Source organism: Amblyraja radiata, chromosome 5 (assembly GCF_010909765.2).
Source record: "Amblyraja radiata isolate CabotCenter1 chromosome 5, sAmbRad1.1.pri, whole genome shotgun sequence".
Lineage (NCBI taxonomy): Eukaryota > Metazoa > Chordata > Chondrichthyes > Rajiformes > Rajidae > Amblyraja > Amblyraja radiata.
Window position 1 is genome coordinate 66152091 of NC_045960.1, and position 25303 is coordinate 66177393.

At 44.3% G+C, this 25303-nt stretch overlaps 1 protein-coding gene across 19 annotated transcripts in view; it reads left to right on the forward strand.

Moving 5' to 3' along the window:
- Nucleotides 1–25303, forward strand: part of dtnb (dystrobrevin beta) — a 448064-nt gene that overhangs the window by 166596 nt on the left and 256165 nt on the right. For all 19 annotated transcript variants that reach the window (XM_033021441.1, XM_033021431.1, XM_033021442.1 and 16 more), the window contains one exon: nucleotides 14661–14741. In XM_033021441.1, coding sequence (XP_032877332.1) covers nucleotides 14661–14741 — 81 coding nt within the window. The remainder of the gene's footprint in view (nucleotides 1–14660; nucleotides 14742–25303) is intronic.

Genomic DNA, 25303 nt, shown 5'->3' on the forward strand with positions numbered 1-25303 from the left:
TTTCCAGGTGAGGCAGAGGTTCACTTGCACCTCCTTCAACCTCATCTACTGTATCCACTGTTCCAGTGTCAACTCCTGTACATCAGCGTGACCAAGCGCAGGCTAGGTGATCGTTTGGCTGAACACCTCCGCTCAGTCCGTCTTAACCAAGCTGATCTCCCAGTTGCTCAGCACTTTAACTCCCCCTCCCAAATCTGCCCTTTCTGACGTGGGCCTCCTCCATTGTCAGAGTGAGGCCCAGCGCAAATTGGAGGAACAGCACCTAATATTTCCCTTGGGTAGCTTACACCCCAACGGTATGAACTTTGACTTCTCTAACCTCAAATAGGCCTTGCTTCCCTCTCTCTCCATCCCCTCCCCTTTCCAGTTCTCCCACCAGTCTAACTGTCTCCGACTACATTCTATCTTTGTCCCGCCCACTCCCTTGACATCAGTCTGAAGAAGGGTCTCGACCCGAAACGTCACCCATTCCTTCTCTCCAAAGATGCTGCCTGTCCCGCTGAGTTACTCCAGCATTTTGTGACTACCTTCGATATAAACCAGCATCTGCAGTTGTTTCCCACACTCTTTGCTGTGGCAATGCACTTGGAAGTTATCGTCCTCCTGTGTTACAAAATCTGATTCAATAAGAAAACAATAAATTATTCATTGTGCAAATAAACTGCAGATCCATCCAAAAATTTGGATCATTCAACAATTTGGAAAAGCTCAGTGAGTCAGCTGGCAAATTCAACGAACATTTTGGAAACTCTTTCAAAAGCATGTCATCTACTAAAAAGATTCATGCAGAAGGTCAAATGGAGATTTTTCTTAAATAAAGTTAAAATTTTTTGGTGGTGGTAATTAATCAAAGGTTCCACTGGTTGACACATTGTTGGAATTGTTACTTCATGTACAAAGGGAGGAGCTGATTTTCCTGGGTACAAGGCTCACTTGCATTTACTCGGAATTCCGAATTTCCACCGTTACAGAGTGCCACAGAAGATCCTTCTTCCCTGTGGCTATCAAACTATACAACTCCTCCACCTTCTGTCATGGAGTAGACTGATACGCCCTCACTTCTCCATCTTTGCATTTCGTACCACTGCTCAGCAACCCCCTAAATTCTAGTGTATTTTTGACGACTCATTTTAACTATTTATGACGACTCATTTTAACTATTTAGTCTGAATCACAAGACCCACTGTTTTGTCACTTTATTCAATACATGTGGTCATTCATTGTTTAACGTGAACACTTAAAGTTAAAGGGCGGTATGGTGGTACAGCGGTAGAGTTGCTGCCTTACAGCGCTTGCAGCGCGGGAGACCCGTGTTCGATCCTGACTACGGGTGCTGTCAGTACGGAGTTTGTACGTTCTCTCCGTGACCTGCTGTATCTCTAAACTAAACTAAACTTCAAATTGTATGAAGACACTTTTTGATAGTTTATTCCCGGTGTTTGTCTGTAAGTTCTGTGTGCTTGACAATAACTTCCAGTGTCTTTTGCTGCTCTTCCTTCTGTTTACCAAACTCTTCATTTGAGAGGCAAATCATCAGATTTTGTTCCTCATAACATCAAATTAGATAGATAGATAGATAGATAAATACTTTATTAATCCCCCTATTCAGGGGAAATTCTGATGTCCATGCAGCACACCAATAAAAATACAACACAGTATTCGTAAAGAAATTCAACACCAAAACATCCCCCCACAGTGATTCCCACTGTGGGGGAAGGCACAAAGTCCAGTCCCCATCCCCTTGTCCACATCTTACAGGAAACAAACATGGACCTTCTGCATGGGCTATCAATCACTTGCATGTAGCTGCTTGAGAAAAGAAACAGACAATATCTAATCTCTCTAAAGCTCTTCAGCAGCAGGCCCAAGTTTCTGAAGACCTCACTCGTGCATCGAACCTGCCCCTTAGCCTGACAAGGATGTCATTCATTTACAATAGTTTGCGATTCACACATGTATCTGAGATTTAAATGGATTTGGACCAAACAAGGGCGACGATGGAAAAAAGCTGAGTAACGTTGTGCAAAAATGTTAGTGCTACCGTGTACCGTTTTGGCGTAGATACAATCACACACACGCACACGCACACATATGTAGAAACAAGACAAGACTTAATAGTATATAGATTAAAGATGCGCAATTCATTTTTTAATTGGGTCGATTACAGAAGGAGTAACAGTTGCAATTGGAGGGGGAAGTTTGGCACTGGGAAGTTGTGATATTATGTTATTTGGTTTTCAGGTTTCAAGGCAGGATTACTTTTTCTCCATTGGAAGCCAAGTCCATATTTGGATACTGGGTTGTACATGTTGGAAAATGAAACCTGTAGATTGGCTATTGCATGCTAGCCAATCATAGTGCTTGTTAGTAGTAGCCCTGCCTAATACGGGCTTTCTAATATTAAGAACTCGCCTACATCAGGCAGTAGATGTAGCAGCTCGGAGCAGTAACGTACTGCAGATCCTATGCTGTGAGTAATAAAAATGTGTTGTATCTTAACGTGTGTTTGGGTCACCTTGTTACATGGTGTCAGAAATTGACTCGGACCCACTCCACTTAGTTTCTCGGGTTTTATTTTCATTAATTCATTTGTGCCTCTGTTATCTCTGTTATTCGTGTCGCCGACCAAGCCCTCTGATCTTTGACTCAGACATTGCTGAGCGATGGCATCTCTTCGAGCGTGACTACACTCATTATGCTCGCATCGTTCATCATAATGACCCTCCTGAAGTTCGTGCGTCTGCTCTGCTCAATCTTGCGGTGCCCGAGGCAATGAATCGAGCTGACAACTTCGCTTTTGCTCCTGCTGTTTAGGACGACAACGGCCAGGTCCTAGCTCCTGCCGAAACTATGGATGACCCTATTGTTCTGCTAAGAAAATTCAGAGAACTGTGTGATCTGCCTTCCAACCACATACTTGAAAGGACAAAGTTCTATGCTCGTTTACGGCCGGTCGATGAGCCTATTGAATGATTTATCAGTGGCCTGAAACACATGGCTGCGCGCTGTCGCTTTGGTGAGTTACGGGATGAACTTGTTCGGGACAAACTGATAGGGGACATGATTGATAGCAAGCTGATAGCTGAGCTGCTTCGCAACACTGACCAGGCTATCCACTCATGCCGTATTTCAGAGATTACCTCTGCCCATGCTGATCCTGTCTCCTTCAGTCCTCGCCAACAACATAGCGTTAATCTTACAGACTTCTCCTCTCGCAAAATCTCTAACATGCCTGCTAATCGCTGTCAGAATTGTAACTATTTTCATGCGAAGGGTCATCAGTTCTGTGTTACTTATGGAAAAGCCTGCAATTTCTGCAAGAGATTAAACCACTTTGCTCAATGTTGTCGTTCCCGTGGGACTACAAGTGCTTCAAGGACAAGCTTACACCTGCTTCAACAGGAGTTCACTGATACTGACTTTCAAGTGCGTGAGTTGTCGTCCCCCGCGCTGTGCTCAGACAGTGCTGATAACAACTCTGCTATTCACTCCCTCCTCCCTTCGTCTAACGAGCTACTTGACCCTGAAGTAACTGTGTTCGTGAATAACAGGCCTCTTCTCGCCATGGTAGATACAGTCGCAAAGGTAAACGTCATATCATTATCATTAAGGGAGTTCAATAAAATTCGCAATGCTGAATGAATAGATAAGGCCTCCACAACGCTTCGGGCTTACGGGGGAGAGATCCTGCACCCACTTGGAAAAGCTGATTTGAAATGTACTGTAGATGAACAAACCCGCACCTTGCAGTTTTACATTGTTAAAGCAATTCAGAGATTTTGCTCGGTATCAATGCCTTCCACGATCTAGGCCTGGTCTACTTTGGACGTGCTGTCCACAACTGTCCTCACTGATGAGCCCACTCAGCAACTGCTCTCTCAGTACAAAGACCTGACTAATGACGAACTTGGCAAGTTGCCTGTCAAATATCGCATCACTGTTGATCCCAAAGGCACACTTGTGGTCCGAGCGCCACATCGAGTTCCACATGCCATGCGTGACAGAATACACGATGAACTCAAACGCATGGTCTCAATGGGCGTTATCGCTGAAGTAACGGATCCGTCTGACTGGGTTTCCGCTATGGTGATCGCAAGTAAGAAAAACAAAGAGGAGATCTGCATCTGCATCAATCCCAGAGATCTTAACACTGCCATCAAGTGCCCTCAATGAGAACCACAGAAGATGTCACTGCACAGATTGGCAACGCAGCAGTGTTTTTAGTCCTGGATGCCAAAAGCTCCTTTTGGCAGATTCCACTAGACCCACACTCGTCAAACCTCACTACGTTCGGCACACCCTTTGGCCGCTTTAAATTTCTAAGGATGCCTTTCGGCATCAACTTCGCCAGTGAGGTTTTCCAGCGCACTATGGAACAGTTCTTTGCAGAGTACCCGTGCACCATTATTGTTGATGATATTCTCATCTACGGTTGTGACCTGGCTGAACATGACGCCAATCTGAAGAGAGCACTCAACCGTGCCAAGGACATTAATTTCAAACTGAATCCACTAAAGTGCAGGTTCCGAGTTCCAGAAGTCACTTACGTTGGACATGTTTTTACCAGCAGTGGTCTCAGCCCAGATCCGCTGAAAACTGCAGCTATCAACGAACTGCCAGTTCCCACTGATGTCGTGGGTTTACAACGATTCCTCGGCATGGTTAGCAACCTGGGTAAATTTATTCCCAACCTCAGTGACTCATCAGCACCCCTGCGCGAACTGACACACAAAGACGCGGCATGGTCCTGGTACCCGCAGCACCAAAGGGCTTTCGACACCCTAAAGCTACAACTGGCTAGTGCGCCAACACTTTCCTATTTTGACCGGTTACGATCACCTGTGCGGGCTACAAAACTTGTATCCAAATTTGGGCTTAGCTTGAAACTGAGGAAAAGTAGTCCTGTCCAGAATGCTGTAAACCTTCACCAAAGAACACGTCTCAGTCCAGTTGACTACCAGCAGCACTTCAAGTCTAAATTGACCAAATTGCAACATGGTCAAAAGTATAGAGACATTTTCTTCTTTGGCTTCCTTTTATCAATTCAACTCGTTGACCTTGGGTTCCATCAGAGGTTGTAATCTATTTCCAGATAAGTGAAAATTTGTTGAAAAAATTATTTGTATTTTGAGAATTTGGAAGGATCAAAGATGATAGATTGAACATTGTGAATTTTTTTTTGTCATTGAAATATGTTTAAGAATTTTGAACGTAGTCTCAGGACTAAGGCCACTTCAGGGTGAATTGAGAAGAGGCAAATGATGAATCTTTGGAAATCACATCACAAAGACAGCTGTTTTAAGTAGGGCATTAATAGGGCATTAGCACTCGGAAGAGTATGCAGTCCCCATATTAGCTTCATCAGATGTCACATCTGCCACCTCAGAACGGCACGTGGCACAGTGCTAGAGTTGCTGCCTTAAAGCACCAGAGACCCAGGTTTGATCCTGACGATGGGTGCCTGGCTGTACAGAGTTTGTCTGTTCTCCCTGTGACCTGCATCGTTTTTCGTCGGGATCTCTGGTTTTCGCCCACACTCCAAGGACATACAGGTTTTTCATCTAATTGGCTTGGTATAATTGTAAATTGTTCCCAGTGTGTGTAGAATAGTGTTAGTGTGTGGGGACCGCTGGTCGACATGGACTTGGTGGGCCGAAGCCGAATGGCCGATATCTGCGCTGTATCGCTTAAAAAAATAACCACATAGATCTGGAATGGAAAGAAGCCATCCTGGATACCAAATGAATATCTTAAAAAGAGATACAAAGTGCTGGATTAATTCAGAGGGTCAGGCTGTATCCCTGGAGAATGTGGACCGGTGAATATTCGGATCTGGGGAAAGGGACGGTCCCAGCCTGAAATGTCACCAATTCACCTTCTCCAGGGGTACTGCCTTGCCCACTGAGTTGCTCCAGCACTTTGTATCCTTTTTTGTAACCACCATCTGCAGTTCCATGTTACTCTGAAAAATAGATATTTTGCAACTCAGCTTTTCTTGGTTGCACCTTTTATGAAATGGTTATTTGAGGTCTATTTAAGCTGAGAATACTGCATTTGAAATGACAAAGTAATTCTGGGTTCCAAATATCCAAATATCTATTTGCGATAACAATATGCAAGGTTATAGCAAAGTTTGTTATTATGTAAATACATAGGACTGTTCATTAACACGATAGTTTACTTGAGGCTTTTTGGGAGCAAGATTCAAATAGGAATGTGTCTTTGATTTCCTGGTATTTAGATATTGATGAAATTGCAAAATGTTGGATTTAGAAATATGATTTCTGAGAATTCAATTTGTTTGGGAGTCATTAATCAATGAAAACCCGTTCTGTTTATTCATAGAATTTCAGCAGAATAGTCTGCTCAATTACTTGCTGTTAACTTCCAACATTCTGTGCCACAAATGTGATTTAAATACACACATGTGCAGAATTATTATTTTTATAGCGCTTTGTAAGAATTAATATATTTTTTCAATTGTTTGGTTTGATTCTTCAAAAAATAATTGGTAGTTGAATGAGCCAAGCTCAGTTAGCGGACAATGTCAAACTTTGAAGAAGTACATGGGTAGTCTTGAGTGTCGGAAGAAGCTGACACTACATAAGATTTTTGATGTTTTCTAAGAAGGAAGTTGTAGATGGAAAGATCTTGATGCCTATTTTAAAATTCTTTAGCCTTTGGTATGTAAGTAAATTATATTTTTACGACTTCCAGTTCTTCATTAGTGTTGCCACACAATATATCCCAATTGTTTAAATAGGGAGATGTGCATCCTATTTGATACTTGGACTATACAGAAACCATTGGGTTCCAACTGAAGAACTAGAATTTGAAAAACGTCCTCCAGGGTTGCAGAACGATATTTTTCATCTACATTGTTCATTCATACGAATTGACAATAACAAACTAATTTCCTATATCAATGTAATTACTTCCAAGGAAGGAAATTATATGTTCTTGAATGTATTCATGAAGTGATTGTATTTTGTCAAGAGGTGCTTGGGACTGGTCTGGTTCTAGAAGCCAGTTAACTTCTTCAACCTACAGTCAAGGAAGCTGCAAACACCACTTCATACTTCATTGTGATGTAGCAAAATGGCAGCTTTAGATCTTTAGTAAGTAAGTATAAGTACCCTTTATCGTCATTCAGACTTTTCAGTCTGAACGAAATTTTGTGCCTTGCAGTCATAACATAGAATAAAATAACAAAACACACAATAAACACAGATTTAACATCCACCACAGTGAGTCTACCAGGTCCTCCTCATTGTGATGGAAGGCAAAAGTCTGCGTTGAGGCGATCCAGGCTTCCGATGTTGTGACCCTGCCGGGTGATGGTAAGTAAGTCCCATGGCTGAATCCGAGCTCCGCGAATGGGCCGGTTCAAACTCCGCGGCCTCGGGCGGTCGAAGCTGCAGAAGCTGCTACCCTCCAGTTCAGCGGACGAAGCTGTTGTTGCGGGAGCTTTGGAAACCAGGTCACCAACCTGTGACCTGCGAGCTCCCGACGATGTCGTCCACTGGGCCCGCAGCTGAGTCCACTGGGCCCGCGGCCGAGCCTCCGAGGCCCCGAAGTCGGATCGCCGCTGCCGCAACGCCACCACAGCCTTGAAGTCGGCCAGCCTCGCGATGGTAAGTCCTGGCTGGCTCTGCCTCCGGAGCCTTGAGGTCGGTCCCAGTTGGAGGCTGCCAGCTCCGCCATTAGGCCTCAGCGCAGACAAAGACGGAGACGGGGGATACGACAAGAAAAGGTCGCACCCCCCCGAAGGAAGAGACTAAAACAAGTTTCTCCCACCCCCCCACACATACAACTAAAATAAACTGAAATAAACTGTAACAACGGGACAAAAGAAAACAAAAAAAGAAAAGACAAACGGACTGCAGATGAGCCGCAGCTGCAGGGCAGCGCCGCCACTTCCGAAGTTTGCTTACACAGTGTGGTTTTCTTCTGTTTTAAAACAATATTCTTGATTGCCCTCTCTTAAAATATAGTTATCTCATACTTCTCCCTTATTTTCATGATTTTAAATCTTCGCATATTTTCTGCTCAGTGAAAGTGGACTAATTTGAGATGAGTACTGACTTGATGTTAAAAAAAAGTCACAAAAAGCCGGAGAAACTGGGCACGACAGCATCCCTGGAGAAAAGGAATGGGTGACATTTCGGGTCGAGATCCTTCTTTTTGTGTCTACCTTCAGTTGAAAGGTTCAAAGGTTATTTATTAGTCACATACACCAATAGGTGTAGCGAAATGCTTATTGCCAATGCAGCACATAAAAAAAGAATACAGACATAACAATAATAAAGACATTTAAACATAAAAAACATCCCCCCCACAATGGTTCCTGTAGATGGTTTATGCATGCAACCTATAATGTAGCTACCTCAATACCACTAACCACGCCTTAGTCATCTCAGTATAACTGTGATATCTTCCCCTTGCTCCTCCCTTTGGTTCCAGTACGCCTGAAGACTAGATGCAGTCAGTACTGGGACGTGCTTCACATGTGCCTTTATTAAATACTCAGTAAAGTTACAGTGTGTCAGACTCAACATCTTTACATGGTGTCAGAAAGTTAAACGCTGCCTCCTGTTTATCGGATTTTATTTGCTCCTAGTTTTATTAGTGTTTAATTCCCTCTTTGCCATGGCATTCTCGTGCCGCAAGCCCTCTCCCCTTGTCTTTGACGCTGACATTGCGGAGCGATGGGCTACTTTCGTGATGGAATACAACCAACATCGTGCACCGAAATAACCCTGATGCGGTCAAAGCCTCACTCCTGCTGAACCTTGCCGGTCCCGATGCTATGAAGCGAGCTCAGACTTTCACCTACAATCCAGCGGTCCTGGATGACAACGACCAGGTCGTCGAGCCGGCGGAGTCTGCCAACGACCCGGTATGCCTCTTACGCAAGTTTGCGGAGATTTGTGACTTGCCCTCCAACCGTATATTGGAGCGGGCTAGATTCTTTACAAGGAAACAGCAGCCTGATGAGCCTGTTGAATGTTTTATCGCTGACCTGCGCTACCTTGCTCAGCGGTGCCGTTTCGAGAACATGTGTGATCAGCTCACTAGAGATATTTTAGTCACCGGCATGCCAGATCAGAAGTTACGAGCAGAGCTGCTGCAAAAACCGGTTCTCACCCTGACTGAAGCTATGCATGCATGCAGACTAGCTGAGGTGGTTGCCCCGCTACATGGGCAGAGGGGATCTGACAATCGGGCTATTAATCTGACTGGTGTTGCTATGCCCCGTCGCAAGCAAGACAACGTTCGCCCTGCACCGCGGCCGACTTATGCTGCTCGGGTCCCGCTTGTCAAGACGTGCCCCAACTGTAATTATGTCCACTCTATGCAGTCGCAGTGTCCAGCATTTGGTAAAGCTTGTAATTTCTGTAAGAAGATGAACCATTTCTCAGCTGCCTGTCGCTCCCGTGGGAACGTTCCTCCAGCTCCCAGACAAGTTTTAAACAACCTACAACAAGTTGATAACGAATTCGGTTCCCAGTCTTCTGTCGACACTGCCCTCGACTCTGAGCCCAGTACTTCCATGGGAGATGCCAGTGTTTATTCTCTCCTTCATAATCAATCTCGCATTCCCGATCCTTCTGTACTAGTCACTGTCAACAACAAATCCTTCACTGCTAAGCTAGACACGGGGGCGAAGGTGAATGTTATGTCAACATCCCTGTTCAGGAAGATTAGAAATAATGAGCTGTTAACTGCTGATCGCTCCACATTGCGTGCTTATGGGGGAGAGGAGCTGAAACCTGTGGGGAGGGCCACCTTCCACTGTGTGCTGAAGAAATCTTCGCGAGACCTGTCGTTCTTCATTCTTGACTGCGACTGTGTGACTCTGTTGAGCAATCAGGCGTGTCAGGATCTCGGGCTGGTGTCCTTTGACCGTACTGTCCACAAAGTGCGGGTGATGCTGAATCCACTCTGAATACCCTGACATATTCGATGATGAACTGGGTAAGCTGCCCCTTGTGTACAAGATCGCAACTGACCCGTCGGTTGTACCAGTGGTCCGTGCTCCGCACAGGGTGTCGTTTGCCATGAAGGGCAAGGTCGAAGCAATGCTGAAGAACATGGTTGACATGGGAGTGCTTGAAGCTGTCAGCGAACCCACCGACTGGGTCTCCACCATGGTCGCCACCATGAAGAAGGGTAAGAACGAGATACGGGTGTGCATCAACCCCAAAGACTTAAATCTAGCAATAAGACGTCCTCATTATCCCATGAGGACTGTAGAAGACGTTGCTGCCCAGGTCGGTCAGGCCACGGTGTTCGCTGTCCTTGATGCCAGGAGCTCATTCTGGCAAATACCTTTAGACAAACACTCCTCAGACTTAACCACTTTTGGCACCCCCTTCGGAAGATTCAAATTTTTGCGGATGCCGTTCGGCATCAACTCTGCTAGCGAAGTGTTTCAACGCTCCATGGAGCAACTGTTTGCTGGCCTGCCGTTGTGCCATTATCGTGGATGACATCCTGGTTTACGGGAAAGATGCTGCTGAGCACGACCACAACCTCCGACGAATTCTAGACCGCGCTCGCCAGATCAACTTAAAACTCAACCTGTCAAAGTGCAAGTTCCGTGTAGCTGAAGTATCCTATGTTGGCCACATCTTCACAGCCCACGGGCTGAAACCTGATCCGCAGAAGACCAACGCTATCTCCGAGCTGCCTGCCCCAACTGACGTGACCAGCCTGCAGCGATTCCTGGGCATGGTCAACTACTTGGGAAAGTTCATCACCGACCTCAGCGAGTTGAGTGCACCCCTGAGGCAACTGACGAAAAAAGACATTGCCTGGTCCTGGTTTCCCCAACACCAGCAGGCTTTCGACCTTCTCAAAACAAAGCTGATCAGCACACCGACTCTCAAGTTTTTCGATCTGCAACGTCCGATTGTAGTTACGTTGATGCTTCCCGCTTCGGACTCGGTGCTGCCTGCCTGCAACTCCATGATGACGGCTCGCTTTAGCCCATTTCTTATGCCTCGCGTACCATGACAGACACTGAGCAGCGCTATGCACAAATCGAGAAGGAGCTTCTTGCGGTTGTATTCGCCAGCTCCAAGTTCAAGGACTTCCTTTTCGGTACCAGGTTCACCGTCGAGATGGATCATCAACCCTTGGTGACCATCCTCAATAAGCCCATCCACATCGCTCCAGCCAGACTCCAGCGCATGATGCTACAGCTCCAGCGGTTCGACTTTCTGATCGTGTACAAGAGGGGCACCGAGATGCATGTGGCCGACGCGCTGTCCCGGGCCCCCCGCTCCTCCTGTGACAGGCACCCCTACGAGCAGGAGGATCTGCAGGTACTCAATGTCAACTTTGTTCCCTCTAAGCAGCTGCAGTGCCTGGTTGAGCACACCGCCAACGACCCCGACCTGCAACAGCTCGCTGCTGTCATCCAGCGGGGGTGGCCCAGCAGACGCACCTCACTGCCTGCGGGTGCCCACCCTTTCTTTCTGGTCCGCGACGAGCTTGTGCTCCGGGACGGTATCATCATCAAGGGTCACAAGGTGGTCGTCCCTGCCTCCCTATACGACTTGTACTACAACGCTGCCCACATGGGGCATCCCGGAGCCGATGCCACCGTCTCACATGCCCAAGAACAATACTATTGGCCCGGCATGGCCAAGTACATTAAAGCCCGAGTAGCCTCCTGTCCTGATTGCAACACCCTGGCCCCACATCAGCAGCGCCAGCCACTTCTGCAGCAGCCTGCGCCTGCTATGCCCTGGACCTCGCTGGCTGCTGACATATTCGAATGGCGAGGCAAGCACTACCTGGTGTTGGTTGATTCATACTCCAACTGGTTCGAGGTGGACCTTCTCCCTGCTATCACCTCTGAAATGGTTATCAGTAAGCTGCGCAGACACTTTGCTACCTTCGGGTCCCCGGTCCGCTTACAGACCGACAACGGCCGTCAGTTCACCAGTGCAGAATTCCAGGCTTTCGCTGTGAAGTGGAACTTCACTCACTATACCAGCAGCCCCGAATACCCGCAGAGCAACGGCCTGGCCGAGCGAGCTGTCCGCAGTGCCAAGAATTTGCTCGAGCAGTCTCGTCTCTCCAATGGTGACTTCTACCTGGGTCTACTCAACCTTCGCAACATCTCACGGGACCCTACCATGCGATCCCCTGCCCAGCGTCTGATGTCCCGCATGCTTCGCCCACCGATGCCGATCGCCCAACAATCCCTGGTGCCCAAGGTCCTCCAGCCCGCCGCCGTCCAGCAACGGATTGCTCACAAGCATGAGGTACAGCGTCGCTCTCATGCCAAGTCCTGCCGCCCGCTCTCACCACTACTGCCTGGCCAGGTCGTCCGCATGCAGACAGCCACCGGATTCTCCCGGCTCGCAACCGTTGTTGGTGTGGACGACTCCCCGAGATCTTACCTGGTGGACTTTGATGGAACTGTCTACCGTCGGAGCCGCCAGCACCTGTTGGCAGTTAACGAGCCGCAGCCTCCTCCTGCGGATCCCTACGCTCCTCCGTTGCGTTTCAAGCCTGTCATTACTAATTACCCCACAGCTCCCTGCATGCCCCGGTCACTTCGCTTGCCGCGTTCTCCTCCTTCCGTGCTTCCTGGTTTCGGGCAGATGATTTCCTCCCCTGCTCGTTCTCCTTCTCCTCCTTCTCCTCCGTCGCCTCCTGGATCAGCCGTGCCGGCTGGGTCACCTCCCGCATTCCCGGATGGGTCTCCGCCTGCTTCCTCCTTCCCGGCTGCTGCTGCTCCGCCTCCTCTTCTATTTGGTGGGGAGGGTGATGGTGCTATACGCACACGCTCGGGTCGGGTTGTCAAACCTCCTGTCCGCTACGGTGATTTCGCTTAAATTTGCATGTGTTGTATAATCACACTGCCACTGTTATAACTTCGATTTTAGATTTCTAAGGGAAAGGATGTAGATGGTTTATGCATGCAACCTATAATGTAGCTACCTCAATACCATAACCACGCCTTAGTCATCTCAGTATAACTGTGATATCCTCCCCTTGCTCCTCCCTTTGGTTCCAGTACGCCTGAAGACTAGATGCAGTCAGTACTGGGACGTGCTTCACATGTGCCTTTGTTAAATACTCAGTAAAGTTACAGTGTGTCAGACTCAACTTCTTTACAGTTCCCATTATGAGGGAAGGCACAATGTCCAGTCCCCATCCCATGTCCACCCATAGTCGGGCATATTATGGCCTCCGCAGTCGCCTTTACGGAGGCCCGATGTTCCAGGCCCTTCTCGCCGGATGATGGCGCTCCGGCATCGGGAGAATCCTCACAGCGGCTTGGGAAACCCGGACCGGCTGCTTCCTTACCGGAGACGGCGGCTGCTGAAGCCGACAGGCCGCGCTGGATGGAGCTCCACCACTGGCGATCTCGGTGAAATATCCCAGGCTCCCGATGTAAAGTTCAGCGCCACCGCCCGCAGCTGGCCGCTCCACAGACCCGCAGCTCCGCGATGCTTTTCTCGGCGGTCTCAGCATTCCGGAGCTCCAGCGCGGCGACCCGGGCAAGGCATCGCCTGCTCCGCGATAGCGCTCCAGCGCTGTGCCGCCTCCGAAGCCGACGTTCTGGCCGGTCCCGACAGGAAACGCCGCTCCAAGCCCCGCTGGTAGGCCGCGGGGACGGGTCGAAGATGCTGCCCGGAGAAAAGCCACCTCTCTCCGACCAGGTAGGGACCCTGAGAAGACAACAACTTCAACATTGTCAGAAAAATATTCTTATGCTCAGGCATTTCCTAAAACTCTTCTGGAATTGCTTATTATCTAAATATATCTTTTACCCTGTCCCAATATTCCATCTGTGAATGAAATGAAACATAAAATCCTTTAATTACTCTGAATATCACAATTTGCATACAAAATAAAATATTGTTATGCCATTTAGCAATTAAAATATGTTGTGCCGTGGGCAGTATTAACACTTGTTAAACATGCACAAAACTTACAATTAACGAAGACATTAACTGGATTCATGTTAAAAAAAACCTGGGTATTAAAAGACAATTTGTATTCTGCTGCATTGCACATTTTTCAAAGTAATTTGTATTTCTAATCTCACTGTTCAGCAAAATGACTTCACTGTTATTCTTCCATTTAACTGATAGTAGACCCCCTCGGTCATGACTGACCATGGGTGATGCATCCTGGTCAGATGCAAGCCTGGGCGATGGCATATGGAGGACAGGCTGTTGCCCATGCAGCACGCCCCCCCTCTCCAAGTCGCTGATCGATCCAAAGGAACAGCAGGGCCGTTACAGTTTGGCACCAGTGCCGTCCTAGGAGCTGCCAGAGCAAGGTTATAGACAACGATGAACTGCCTTAGGGGCTACGACTCCGGATTTTCTTGAAGTTTAATCCTGGAGCCTTTTCCATGACTGGATATGGCCACAAGGCAGTGGAGGTTTTAAATCAGAGTTTTCCCTCTGCTAGATGGACTGCCTTCCCAGGCTGACAAGCCCCATCCGCCCGAGACTCGTGGGGGCGGGAGCGTCTACCTTCCCGTGCAGGTCTATAGCACCTGCCCACTGCCCACTGATAACAGCTATTCAATATGTTTATAATATCATTAGTGCTATTGTACCATTAGATCTTGGCCATTTTGTTGTTGTTTTTTTATAAGATCCCTTGCTTATTTTTCATTACAGGGGCCCAAAACTATGATGTAATCAGACTTTCAACCTATCGGACAGCATGCAAACTACGATTTGTGCAAAAAAGATGCAATCGTAAGTATCAGCTCGAAGTATTTATTCTTTATTCCTCCTGTAGAATTGAATTCATGGGTAGAGGTGAGTCTCAAAGTCTAAGAAAACTTTAGATATTTTGGGTCTGCAGGACATGTAATTGTTATTTTCTGTTCATCTTTTACCCAAAATGAATTTATGGCAAACACACATGGTGTTGGTTCTGTTATATTAGGTAAATTTGTTGTACGTTCATTTACACTGCCAATGGTGCCATGGCCAATATATTATTCCTCAATTAACAACATAAAAACACATACGCCTGCAGTTTTCAATTAATAATGATGACGAAACCCCTGGATTTGCAGTCATTACTGAGCAAATCTCACAGTGACAAAGAGATTTCTGCAGAAAATTATTTATGTGCAATTTAGTATCAACAATTGAAAAATTCAACGTTGAGGAAGGAACAAGACATGAGCTAACGGCCCAGTACGTAAAGATGGAACTCAACTAAATGTTCTTTACTGTTTAAGAAGTGTCCAGATAATTACTTGTTAATTGAGAAAAACTTCGAAATACTGGTCTTATTTAATGTTAAAAGATAAATGTAATTACAAGAATTTTTGAATCGGTTTGATAATTTTGATACATTTAATAATGTCATCTTTTGAAGTTCAGTATGTTTCTATTTTTTTTTTACAAAGCAATTCCAGCTAAATGTGAGGGAATGTCTTGGCCTTTGCTCCTTGGTGTGAAATGGTGGGGACTTTGTCTTAACAGATGGCATGTTGCTTTTACACCCTGTGATAAAATGGCATTGGAACTATCTCCATGGAGTGGAGATGGAGTGGAACTATCTCCAAGTGTTTTATCTAGGTCAGTGCAGAGAGGATCACTGAATATAAGTACTCTTTTAAGTCTGCTGAGCACTGCCAGCATGCTGCAAATCCACAGCAGGAGGGGCTTCTTCTGAGGAAATTGGTTGCCATGGTCCCTCCATTCTAACAGTGGAAACCCTTCTTTAAAAAAAAAGTTCTTCATTGATTTAAGGGTTCTAGAATCCCCTGAATGAGGTGTAAAAAGTAATACAACAATATCCACTCAATATGACTTTTTAAAACGATTGTCTTTTTTTTGTTTGACTTAAACAGCTTCAGAAATGGATTTAAAATTTAAGTTTTGAATTTTGTGTGAAACAGGAATCAGTTGTTTTTCCTGTGCTCTGTTTACAGCACCAAGTCGTATTTTTTTTAGATATTGATTGTTTTTTAACTAGTAGGTTGCTGAATATGAAATTGGTGCATATAACGGGAAAGGAACACTACTCTCCTTTCAGTATTCTAACAGCTCACCACAGAGCTTGTTTTGCAAGTTCTTCAATGCTGACCTGTTCCAAATGTCAGATCTATTTTGGCAATCTATTTGGCAATCTGAACAAATAAGGTTCCAAGCTTGTTAAAAAGTATAAAGTAGAAAGGTTATTTGGTAGTACCTTTTGACTGAACATGTATTTAAAAACTCAGTTAGACCTGAATATATCTGCCTCATTTTCTCCTGACATGTTTATTTTGCAACAATTGGGTAATACCAGCAAGTTCAAGCCCTTGTATGATTCAGGTGAGGTACAACTATAGCCTTCTGTGAAGGTCACGGTAATTGGGAAGGTATGTCTGGATTTCAGTGTTGAAATTAATATGTATGGATTCTGACCATTGCTGTCCAATGTATTCTTTGAAAACTTTGAATGCTTATCCATTCCATTAATTCCTAAATATATAAATGATAGATTTACAGATTTTTGCTGTAACACTATTGATTGCTTGGTGTTTGTTTCAATTTCCAAAGCCATTTTTTGCTGCACTGAATGTGTGCCACTTTCCATGCACAGGAACACAGTGTACTCAAACGCCTGTAAGACATTTTATCCTGTTGTTTTAACATCAGAAATGTTGCTTAAGGTAAATCAAATAGTGCAATTGTCACAGAGCATTGGAATCTTTGCTAATCAGGTACAAAGTATAAGGATAGTGCAGTTGGCACAGTGAGGTAGAGGGGAGCTGTATTAATTCATGTTTCATCAACAGCCACTGTTTGCATTTAAAAAAAAGAGAGAGAGGGGGGGAGAGAGAGAGAGAGAGAGAGAGGTCATGATGAGCTGTTGTTTTGCAGACAAAAGAATGGTGAAAAGCAGCATTTCTTGGGGTGAGTGTTGGCTTCATTGCTTTCTTCGGTGTACTTCAATGATAGACGGATGGAAGCCAAAATTTCAGGATTTCTCAAAGCTTTGTTGTCACCTGTGAAGAGGATTGTGAAAGATTGCAGCAGGATATATACAATAGACAATGGACAATAGGTGCAGGAGTAGGCCATTTGGCCCATCGAGCCAGCACCGCCATTCAATGTGATCATGGCTGATCATCCCCAATCAGTACCCCGATCCTGCCTTCTCCCCATATCCCCTGACTCGCTATTTTTAAGAGCCCTATCTAGCTCTCTCTTGAAAGCAACCAGTGAATCTGCCTCCACCGCCCTCTGAGGCAGAGAATTCCACAGACTCACCACTCTCTGTGAGAAAAAGTGTTTCCTCGTCTCCGTTCTAAATGGCTTACTCCTTATTCTTAAACTGTGGCCCCTGGTTCTGGACTCCCCCAACATCGGGATTTCCTGTGTGAATCTGTGAGAAGAGATGAGTTTCCATTTGTAAGTTTCCGTGTGAATGAATGGTCTGGCAGAACAGATTGTTGGTGAGGGCAGATGTTGTTTAATGCAGTGAAAAGTGAGGTGATGCATTTGGGGAGGAGGAATGAGAAGAGGAATGAGAAGAGGAATGAAGCCTCATACTTTTAATGGCTAACACTTCACAGTTAGTGGGATAACTTGGAAGGAAATGGACAAGATTCAGCATACTGCAGTGACTCTAAGTTTAATCCATCATTCAACATATTATCATTCATTTAATGCAGTATACACAGCATTTGGTGGAGTGATGGGGACATGGATGTCTTGGATATTCAAATTTAACTCTGCATCTGTTTCTCACCTGATATTCCTATGCCCTTTGTACATAAACACCAATGGATGATGTTGATCTGACTTTATTTTGACAAGAAAATATGATTTAAAAAATAATTTATACTTCTTTATTTGCTGTGTATTTTTTAAATTCCCTTTAAGGCATTTTATTGCTTGAGCATAAGTTGCATTAAAATTGAATCGTTTCAAAGACTGCATAATTTAAACCATGTTGTGCCTAATATAATGTCCATAAACAATAACTAGACCTTTAATTGGAATGCTGAGATTATATAAATTCCTCAGCGCACGTTGTAAAGTTGTGCTAATGAATTGGCGGTAACAATGGGGCTGATTTCAGATGTAACTTTCCAATGATGTACTAAAAGAAATTCTTCAATGTGACACAGCACTTTAATTCCCCAATGTGTACAATAGCTCCAGTTAATTAAAAACATTGTCTGCTTGGCTCGAACACGAATTATGACCTGAAAGGTTTAAGAAAGTAAACTAACCTTAAAAACTGCAATACGCAGCTGCAGAGCCAAAAGAGATGGGGGAGATATTGAACAATTTCTTTTCTTCGGTATTCACCAAGGAGAAGGAAATTGAATTATGTGAGGTAAGGGAAACTAGTAGAGTAGCTATGGATACTATGAGTTTCAAAGTAAAAGAAGTACTGACACTTTTGAAAAATATAAAAGTGGATAAGTCTCCAGGTCCTCACAGGATATTCCCTAGGACATTGAGGGAAGTTAGTGTAGAAATATCCGGGGCTATGACAGAAATATTTCAAATGTCATTAGTAACGGGAATAGTCCCCGAGGATTGGCGTACTGCGCATGTTGTTCCATTGTTTAAAAAGGGTTCTAAGAGTAAACCTAGCAATTATAGGCCTGTTAGTTTGACTTCAGTGGTGGGCAAATTAATGGAAAAGATACTTAGAGATAATATATATAAGCATCTGGATAAACAGGGTCTGATTAGGAACAGTCAGCATGAATTTGTGCCTGGAAGATCATGTTTGACTAATCTTCTTGAATTTTTTGAAGCGGTTACTAGGGAAATTGACGAGGGTAAAGCAGTGGATGTTGTCTATATGGACTTTAGTAAGGCCTTTGACAAGGTTCCTCATGGAAGGTTGGTTAAGAAGGTTCAACTGTTGGGTATAAATGCAGGAGTAGCAAGATGATTCAACAGTGGCTGAATGGGAGAAGCCAGAGGGTAATGGTGGATGGTTGTTTGTCGGGTTGGAGGCAGGTGACTAGTGGGGTGCCTCAGGGATCGGTGTTGGATCCTTTGTTGTTTGTCATGTACATCAATGATCTGGATGAAGGTGTGGTAAATTGGATTAGTAAGTATGCAGATAATACCAAGATAGGGGGTGTTGTGGATAATGAAGAGGATTTCCAAAGTCTACAGAGTGATTTAGGCCATTTGGAAGAATGGGCTGAAAGATGGCAGATGGAGTTTAATGCTGATAAATGTGAGGTGCTACACCTTGGCAGGACAAATCAAAATAGGACGTACATGGTAAATGGTAGGGAATTGAAGAATACAGTTGAACAGAGGGATCTGGGAATAACCGTGCATAGTTCCTTGAAGGTGGAATCTCATATAGATAGGGCGGTAAAGAAAGCTTTTGGTATGCTAGCCTTTATAAATCAGAGCATTGAGTATAGAAGCTGGGATGTAATGTTAAAATTGTACAAGGCATTGGTGAGACCAAATCTGGAGTATGGTGTACAATTTTGGTCGCCCAATTATAGGAAGGATGTCAACAAAATAGAGAGAGTACAGAGGAGATTTACTAGAATGTTGCCTGGGTTTCAACAACTAAGTTACAGAGAAAGGTTGAATAAGTTAGGTCTTTATTCTCTGGAGCGCAGAAGGTTAAGGGGGGACTTGATAGAGGTCTTTAAAATGATGAGAGGGATAGACAGAGTTGACGTGGATCAGCTTTTCCCTTTGAGAATAGGGAAGATTCAAACAAGAGGACATGACTTCAGAATTAAGGGACAGAAGTTTAGGGGTAACATGAGGGGGAACTTCTTTACTCAGAGAGTGGTAGCGGTGTGGAATGAGCTTACAGTGGAAGTGGTGGAGGCAGGTTCGTTGGTATCATTTAAAAATAAATTGGATAGGCATATGGATGAGAAGGGAATGGAGGGTTATGGTATGAGTGCAGGCAGGTGGGACTAAGGGAAAAAAGTTGTTCGGCACGGACTTGTAGGGCCGAGATGGCCTGTTTCCGTGCTGTAATTGTTATAATAAAAGGTCATAGAAGGAAGAATTACACTGTTGTAAAGAAATGACCTACTTTTCCGCCACAGGATTTTCTCTTTGATGACTTGCAGAAATACAGATCACCTTTTGTTCTCTGACTCTTAGTTATTCTGCAGCAATGGAGAAACAGCTCATAGTTTTTGGAGAATAGAAAAATGACCCAAACTGCAAAGACCCGGTTAATAAATTGTGCAAAGCTGTTCTGTTCAGTCAAGTGTTTCAGCAGACGTGTGTTGATATTGAGCAAACAAAGATGGGCGGTTTGCAGTTCATTACATTCCAGAAGTTTAAAACACAATTGTAATTTATATTTTCACTCAAGGTTTTTTAAATGTTCTACTTTATTAATCTCATGCTGATCTGGCTGAGAGGGAAGAGAGAGAAAATGTGTAAATTGCTTGTGACACCATAATTCATCCCTACTGTGTTTAATTTAACAGTTTATTTAAACTAGTCATAGATGCAACTGATTTAACTTCTCAATTTTGAACATGAAAGTTTGCTTCTTGAAAATCCGAGTATACAGCTAAAGATGTAACATAAGGAATAATATGAAAGAAGATGATGCTGTGACCTGTGTAGTTCAAAGAAGTAGCATGTTGGGCATAGCAGTAGAGCACCAGAGACCCAGGTTCGATGGCAAAAACAGGAAAGCAGACTATTATCTAAATGGTGGCCGACTAGGAAAAGGGGAGATGCAGCGAGACCTGGGTGTCATGGTACACCAGTCATTGAAAGTAGGCATGCAGGTGCAGCAGGCAGTGAAGAAAGCGAATGGTATGTTAGCTTTCATAGCAAAAGGATTTGAGTATAGGAGCAGCGAGGTTCTACTGCAGTTGTACAGGGTCTTGGTGAGACCACACCTGGAGTATTGCGTACAGTTTTGGTCTCCAAATCTGAGGAAGGACATTATTGCCATAGAGGGAGTGCAGAGAAGGTTCACCAGACTGATTCCTGGGATGTCAGGACTGTCTTATGAAGAAAAACTGGATAGACTTGGTTTATACTCTCTAGAATTTAGGAGATTGAGAGGGGATCTTATAGAAACTTATAAAATTCTTAAGAGGTTGGACAGGCTAGATGCAGGAAGATTGCTCCCGATGTTGGGGAAGTCCAGGACAAGGGGTCACAGCTTAAGGATAAGGGGGAAATCCTTTAAAATCGAGATGAGAAGAACTTTTTTCACACAGAGAGTGGTGAATCTCTGGAACTCTCTGCCACAGAGGGTAGTCGAGGCCAGTTCATTGGCTATATTTAAGAGGGAGTTAGATGTGGCCCTTGTGGTTAAGGGGATCAGAGGGTATGGAGAGAAGGCAGGTACGGGATACTGAGTTGGATGATCAGCCATGATCATATTGAATGGCGGTGCAGGCTCGAAGGGCCGAATGGCCTACTCCTGCACCTAATTTCTATGTTTCTATGTTTCTATGATCCTGACTTCGTGTACTTGTTTGCACGGTGTGGGTACGTTCTCCCCGTGACCTGTATGGATTTTTTTCCAAGATCTTTGCTTTCCTCCCTCACTCCAAAGACGTACAGGTTTGTAGGTTAATTGGCTTGGTATAATTGTAAATTGTCCCTAGTGAGTGTAGGATTGTGTTAGTGTACGGAGATTGCTGGTTGGTGTCGACTCGGTGGGCTGAAGGGCCAGTTTCTGCGCTGTATCTCTAAACTAAACTAAAAAAAAGGATGATGCTGTTCCATTTGGTCATTATTTTTGCTGGAGGAATTTATAAATTTGCTTCTCAGGGCACAGATATAATTTCCGGAACCTGTGTTTCCTTGAATGATTTTATAAGCTGGTTGTTCGTGCACTGACTGGTCTTCAGAATTTCAGAGCATCAATGTTTCAATGAATGTTCTATTGATTCCTTGGGGTAACTGACAGAGTGGAGATAAGTTTCAGTATTGATTGTAGGCTGATGTTGGTGGATGATTGTCTGAATATCTGTAGTAGTTCGTTGTTGTACCCAAAAACGGATTTAAGTGATTCCAAGAATCCTATTAAAAGTTTGGTGAAGATCCCACATGTATTCTTTTTCTATCAATGTTTGTAAGGAGTTTAGGAGAAAAGTAATAGAACAAACTTGTAATAATAATAATAATAATAAATACTTTATTGATCCCCTCAGGGAAATTCAGATGTCCAGAAGCTCCCAACCAACAAACCCACAGATTCAAAACGAACGCAGACAGAAAATACATAGAATACAATGTGGACACTACCTGAGAGCAATAAATACTTAAAAAGACCAATAATTATCAGTTAAAAATTAGTAATTGCAAAATGCATCCCCCTACAGCCTAGCGGTCCGAATTATAAAATCTAATGGCTGCAGGGGTGAAGGATCTCCTGAACCGCTCCGTTCTACAGGGCAGGGAGAGGAGCCGGTTGTTGTTCCGAGTGCTCTTTTGACTCTCCAGAATTATATGGAGGGGTGCCCGGGGTTTTTCAGGATGACCTGCACCTTGTGCCTCATACGCCTCTCAAGCACCACCATCCCAGAGTCTACTCTCCCCTCCAGCACTGAGCTAGCTCGATTAACCAGTTTGACCAGCTTCCTATTGTTTTTTGCACTAATGCTGTTGCCCCAGCAGACAACAGCGTAGAAAATAACGCTTGCAACCACTGTGTTGTAAAACATGTGCAGCATATCCTTACACACATTGAAGGATTTGAGCCTTCTGAGGAAAAAGAGTCTGCTCTGGCCTTTTTTGTAGAGGGAGTCAGAGTTGACAGACCAGTCCAGTTTGTTGTCAAGGTGCACTCCAAGGTATTTATATGTCTGCACCACCTCAATGTCAGCCCCTGCAGCGTTGACCGGCTGAAGGGGGAGCTTGGACCTCCCCTTGTATTCTATTGAAACTTGTATTCATGCGTTAGCATTTTGACCTTGGAGATTCTCAATGAAATCTTCAAGTGTTCCTGTTGCGAATGTAAGATCATGCAGTAGTCAATTTGTATGCAGCAAGTCATCCCGAAACATTGCCAATTCCTTCTCTCCGTAGATGCTGCCTCACCCGCTGAGTTTCTCCAGCATTTTTTGTCTATCACAGATAGCAAATTGGATAATTTAAAAAAAAACACTGTATTTTCAACTTGAGGGATGAATATTGGCAAGGACATTGTTGAAGAGACAGTCCTGTGTTTTTGAAGAGTACCATGTGATCAACCTGGGTCTCCATTTAAAATCTATTTTAAAAGGTGGAACATTTGATGAATCCCTTCGTGAAAGTCTTCTGAAAGTATGACGTTGTTCTGGTTCCTAATAAACAAAATTTGAGGCAAGAATATGAAAAATAGATTCTGGCTGGTGCCAAGGCAAAAAATTATTCGACAATAGACAATAGGTGCAGGAGTTGGCCATTCAGCCCTTTGAGCCGGCTGGAGTTGAAGAGCACAGAATAAGGGAAAGTGACTGGGCGGGGTGAGGCTGGGGAAGGGGCAGAGGCAAAGGAAGGAAACAACAGGGAAAGGATGAGAAAAGGATGAACAAAGATAGGGGGATGCAGAAATGGAGCTGAAAGAAGTGGAAGAATGGAGGATAACTGGGGTATGATAGAGGGAATGTTTCCAAAGCCAACGCTGCTTTTAGTCCAAATGCTGGAATCAAGCAGAAAATGAAGTGTTGGAGGAACTTGGCAGGTCAGGCAGCATCTGTGGATGGGATAGACAGATGATATTTTGGGGCCGGTCACTTCAGTCTGGTGGCAAAGTCTGGCAAATGATGTGGATACAGGTGAGAGGGAGTTGTTGGTAGTCGGGTGGACAGAGTGAACAGTAGACAAAAGGGTGTCTATGTGACAAATGAGGAAAGAAGAGGAATGAAATGTAAAGCCAGAGAGAGGCATATGGGTGGAAGGGGACATGGAGGAGCGGAAAGAGAGAGGATAAAAGGAAATAAGGGACTAGGGGATGGAGATAAGCATACCGAGGAGGGGAAAGGAGCAGGATGACTGTGCCGGTGGGAGATACTGGGAGAAAAATGTGTGCACTGGGGCGAGAGGTTTTTTATGGAAATAGAAGGAAGTACAGATGTTGATTTACCAAAAAAAGACAGTGTTGGGTTACTTGGCAGGTCAAGCAGCATCTCTGAAGAACATGGATCAACAACATTTTGGGTGAGGAGTTGTGGGGTTATTACTTCAAATTGTTGAATTCAATGTTCATGCTGTTGGGTTGTCGGATACCCAAGAAGAATATGAGATGCTGCTCTTCCAGTTGTCGTATGGTCTCTAGAATTTGAGGAAGCTTAGGACAGAAATGTCAGGATGCAAGTGGGATGGGTCGCCTAGACTATGCTTGGTAGACTAGGTGACTGATTTGCCAAACTATTATGCTCTGTCTGCCAAGGCCAGCTGGAGCTCCTGGTTGCTAAGCATTTTAACTTCTTATATTCCATTCCCAGTACTCTGTTTAATGCTTTTAGTCTTTCAAATTCAGATTAGTTTCTTGTCATATACACATTCTCATGAATCTCGCAGAGTAAACTGTTTGTATACATTTCAATGTCATCCGACTTTTACAATGTTCCCTCACTTCAAGGTGGATCATTTGAGAAATGTCCACTCTGACAGTGAAACAGGTTAATGCGTGTGGCATCCCGAGATGTAGAAAAGGTTAATTGGGAAGAATGTAAAGAAGCGAAATAGGTTTGTGACTGTTCATGGAGAAAGCCAGGAAGTCAATACTGAGCTGCATTTATATCACAGTGTGATATTACAGGTTGATATTGCAAAATTACACATCTTTGGATTAATTAGCAGAAATGCTCTTCTTCCTGTAAAAATTATGCATCTAGTGTTTGTTTTGTCTGGTTAATTACGTATTTACCCATTTTGCCTAACATGGGGTTAGAATATGCTTAAGTCTTAATGATTTAGAACCTTTGGGGAAATGCCCAAAGATGCAACTAATTGAGATACCATTAATGTCACTGCCAAATGAAAGATTGGGTAGGGAATAAATAAGTGATGTTATGAAATGTTTTGTCAAGATAATATACAGGTAGTTCTGCTATAACGCGTGTTTCCATCACGCTAATTGGATATCATGCGATTGATGAATTAGGGCACACTATTTGTAATATGTAAGCTAAATTGGTTATAACGCGATGGTGACCACACATTTCACTGTACCACTGGTACATGTGACAAATAAATGTATCTTGTATAATGCGATTTTTATTGGGAACGAGAAAACCATTTAAAAATTACTTTGGAAACTGACAAGCAAAATAAAAGCCATCTTGGGAAATAAGTCTGGATATAAATGGTTCCATGGAACTTCCTCACTGTAATGA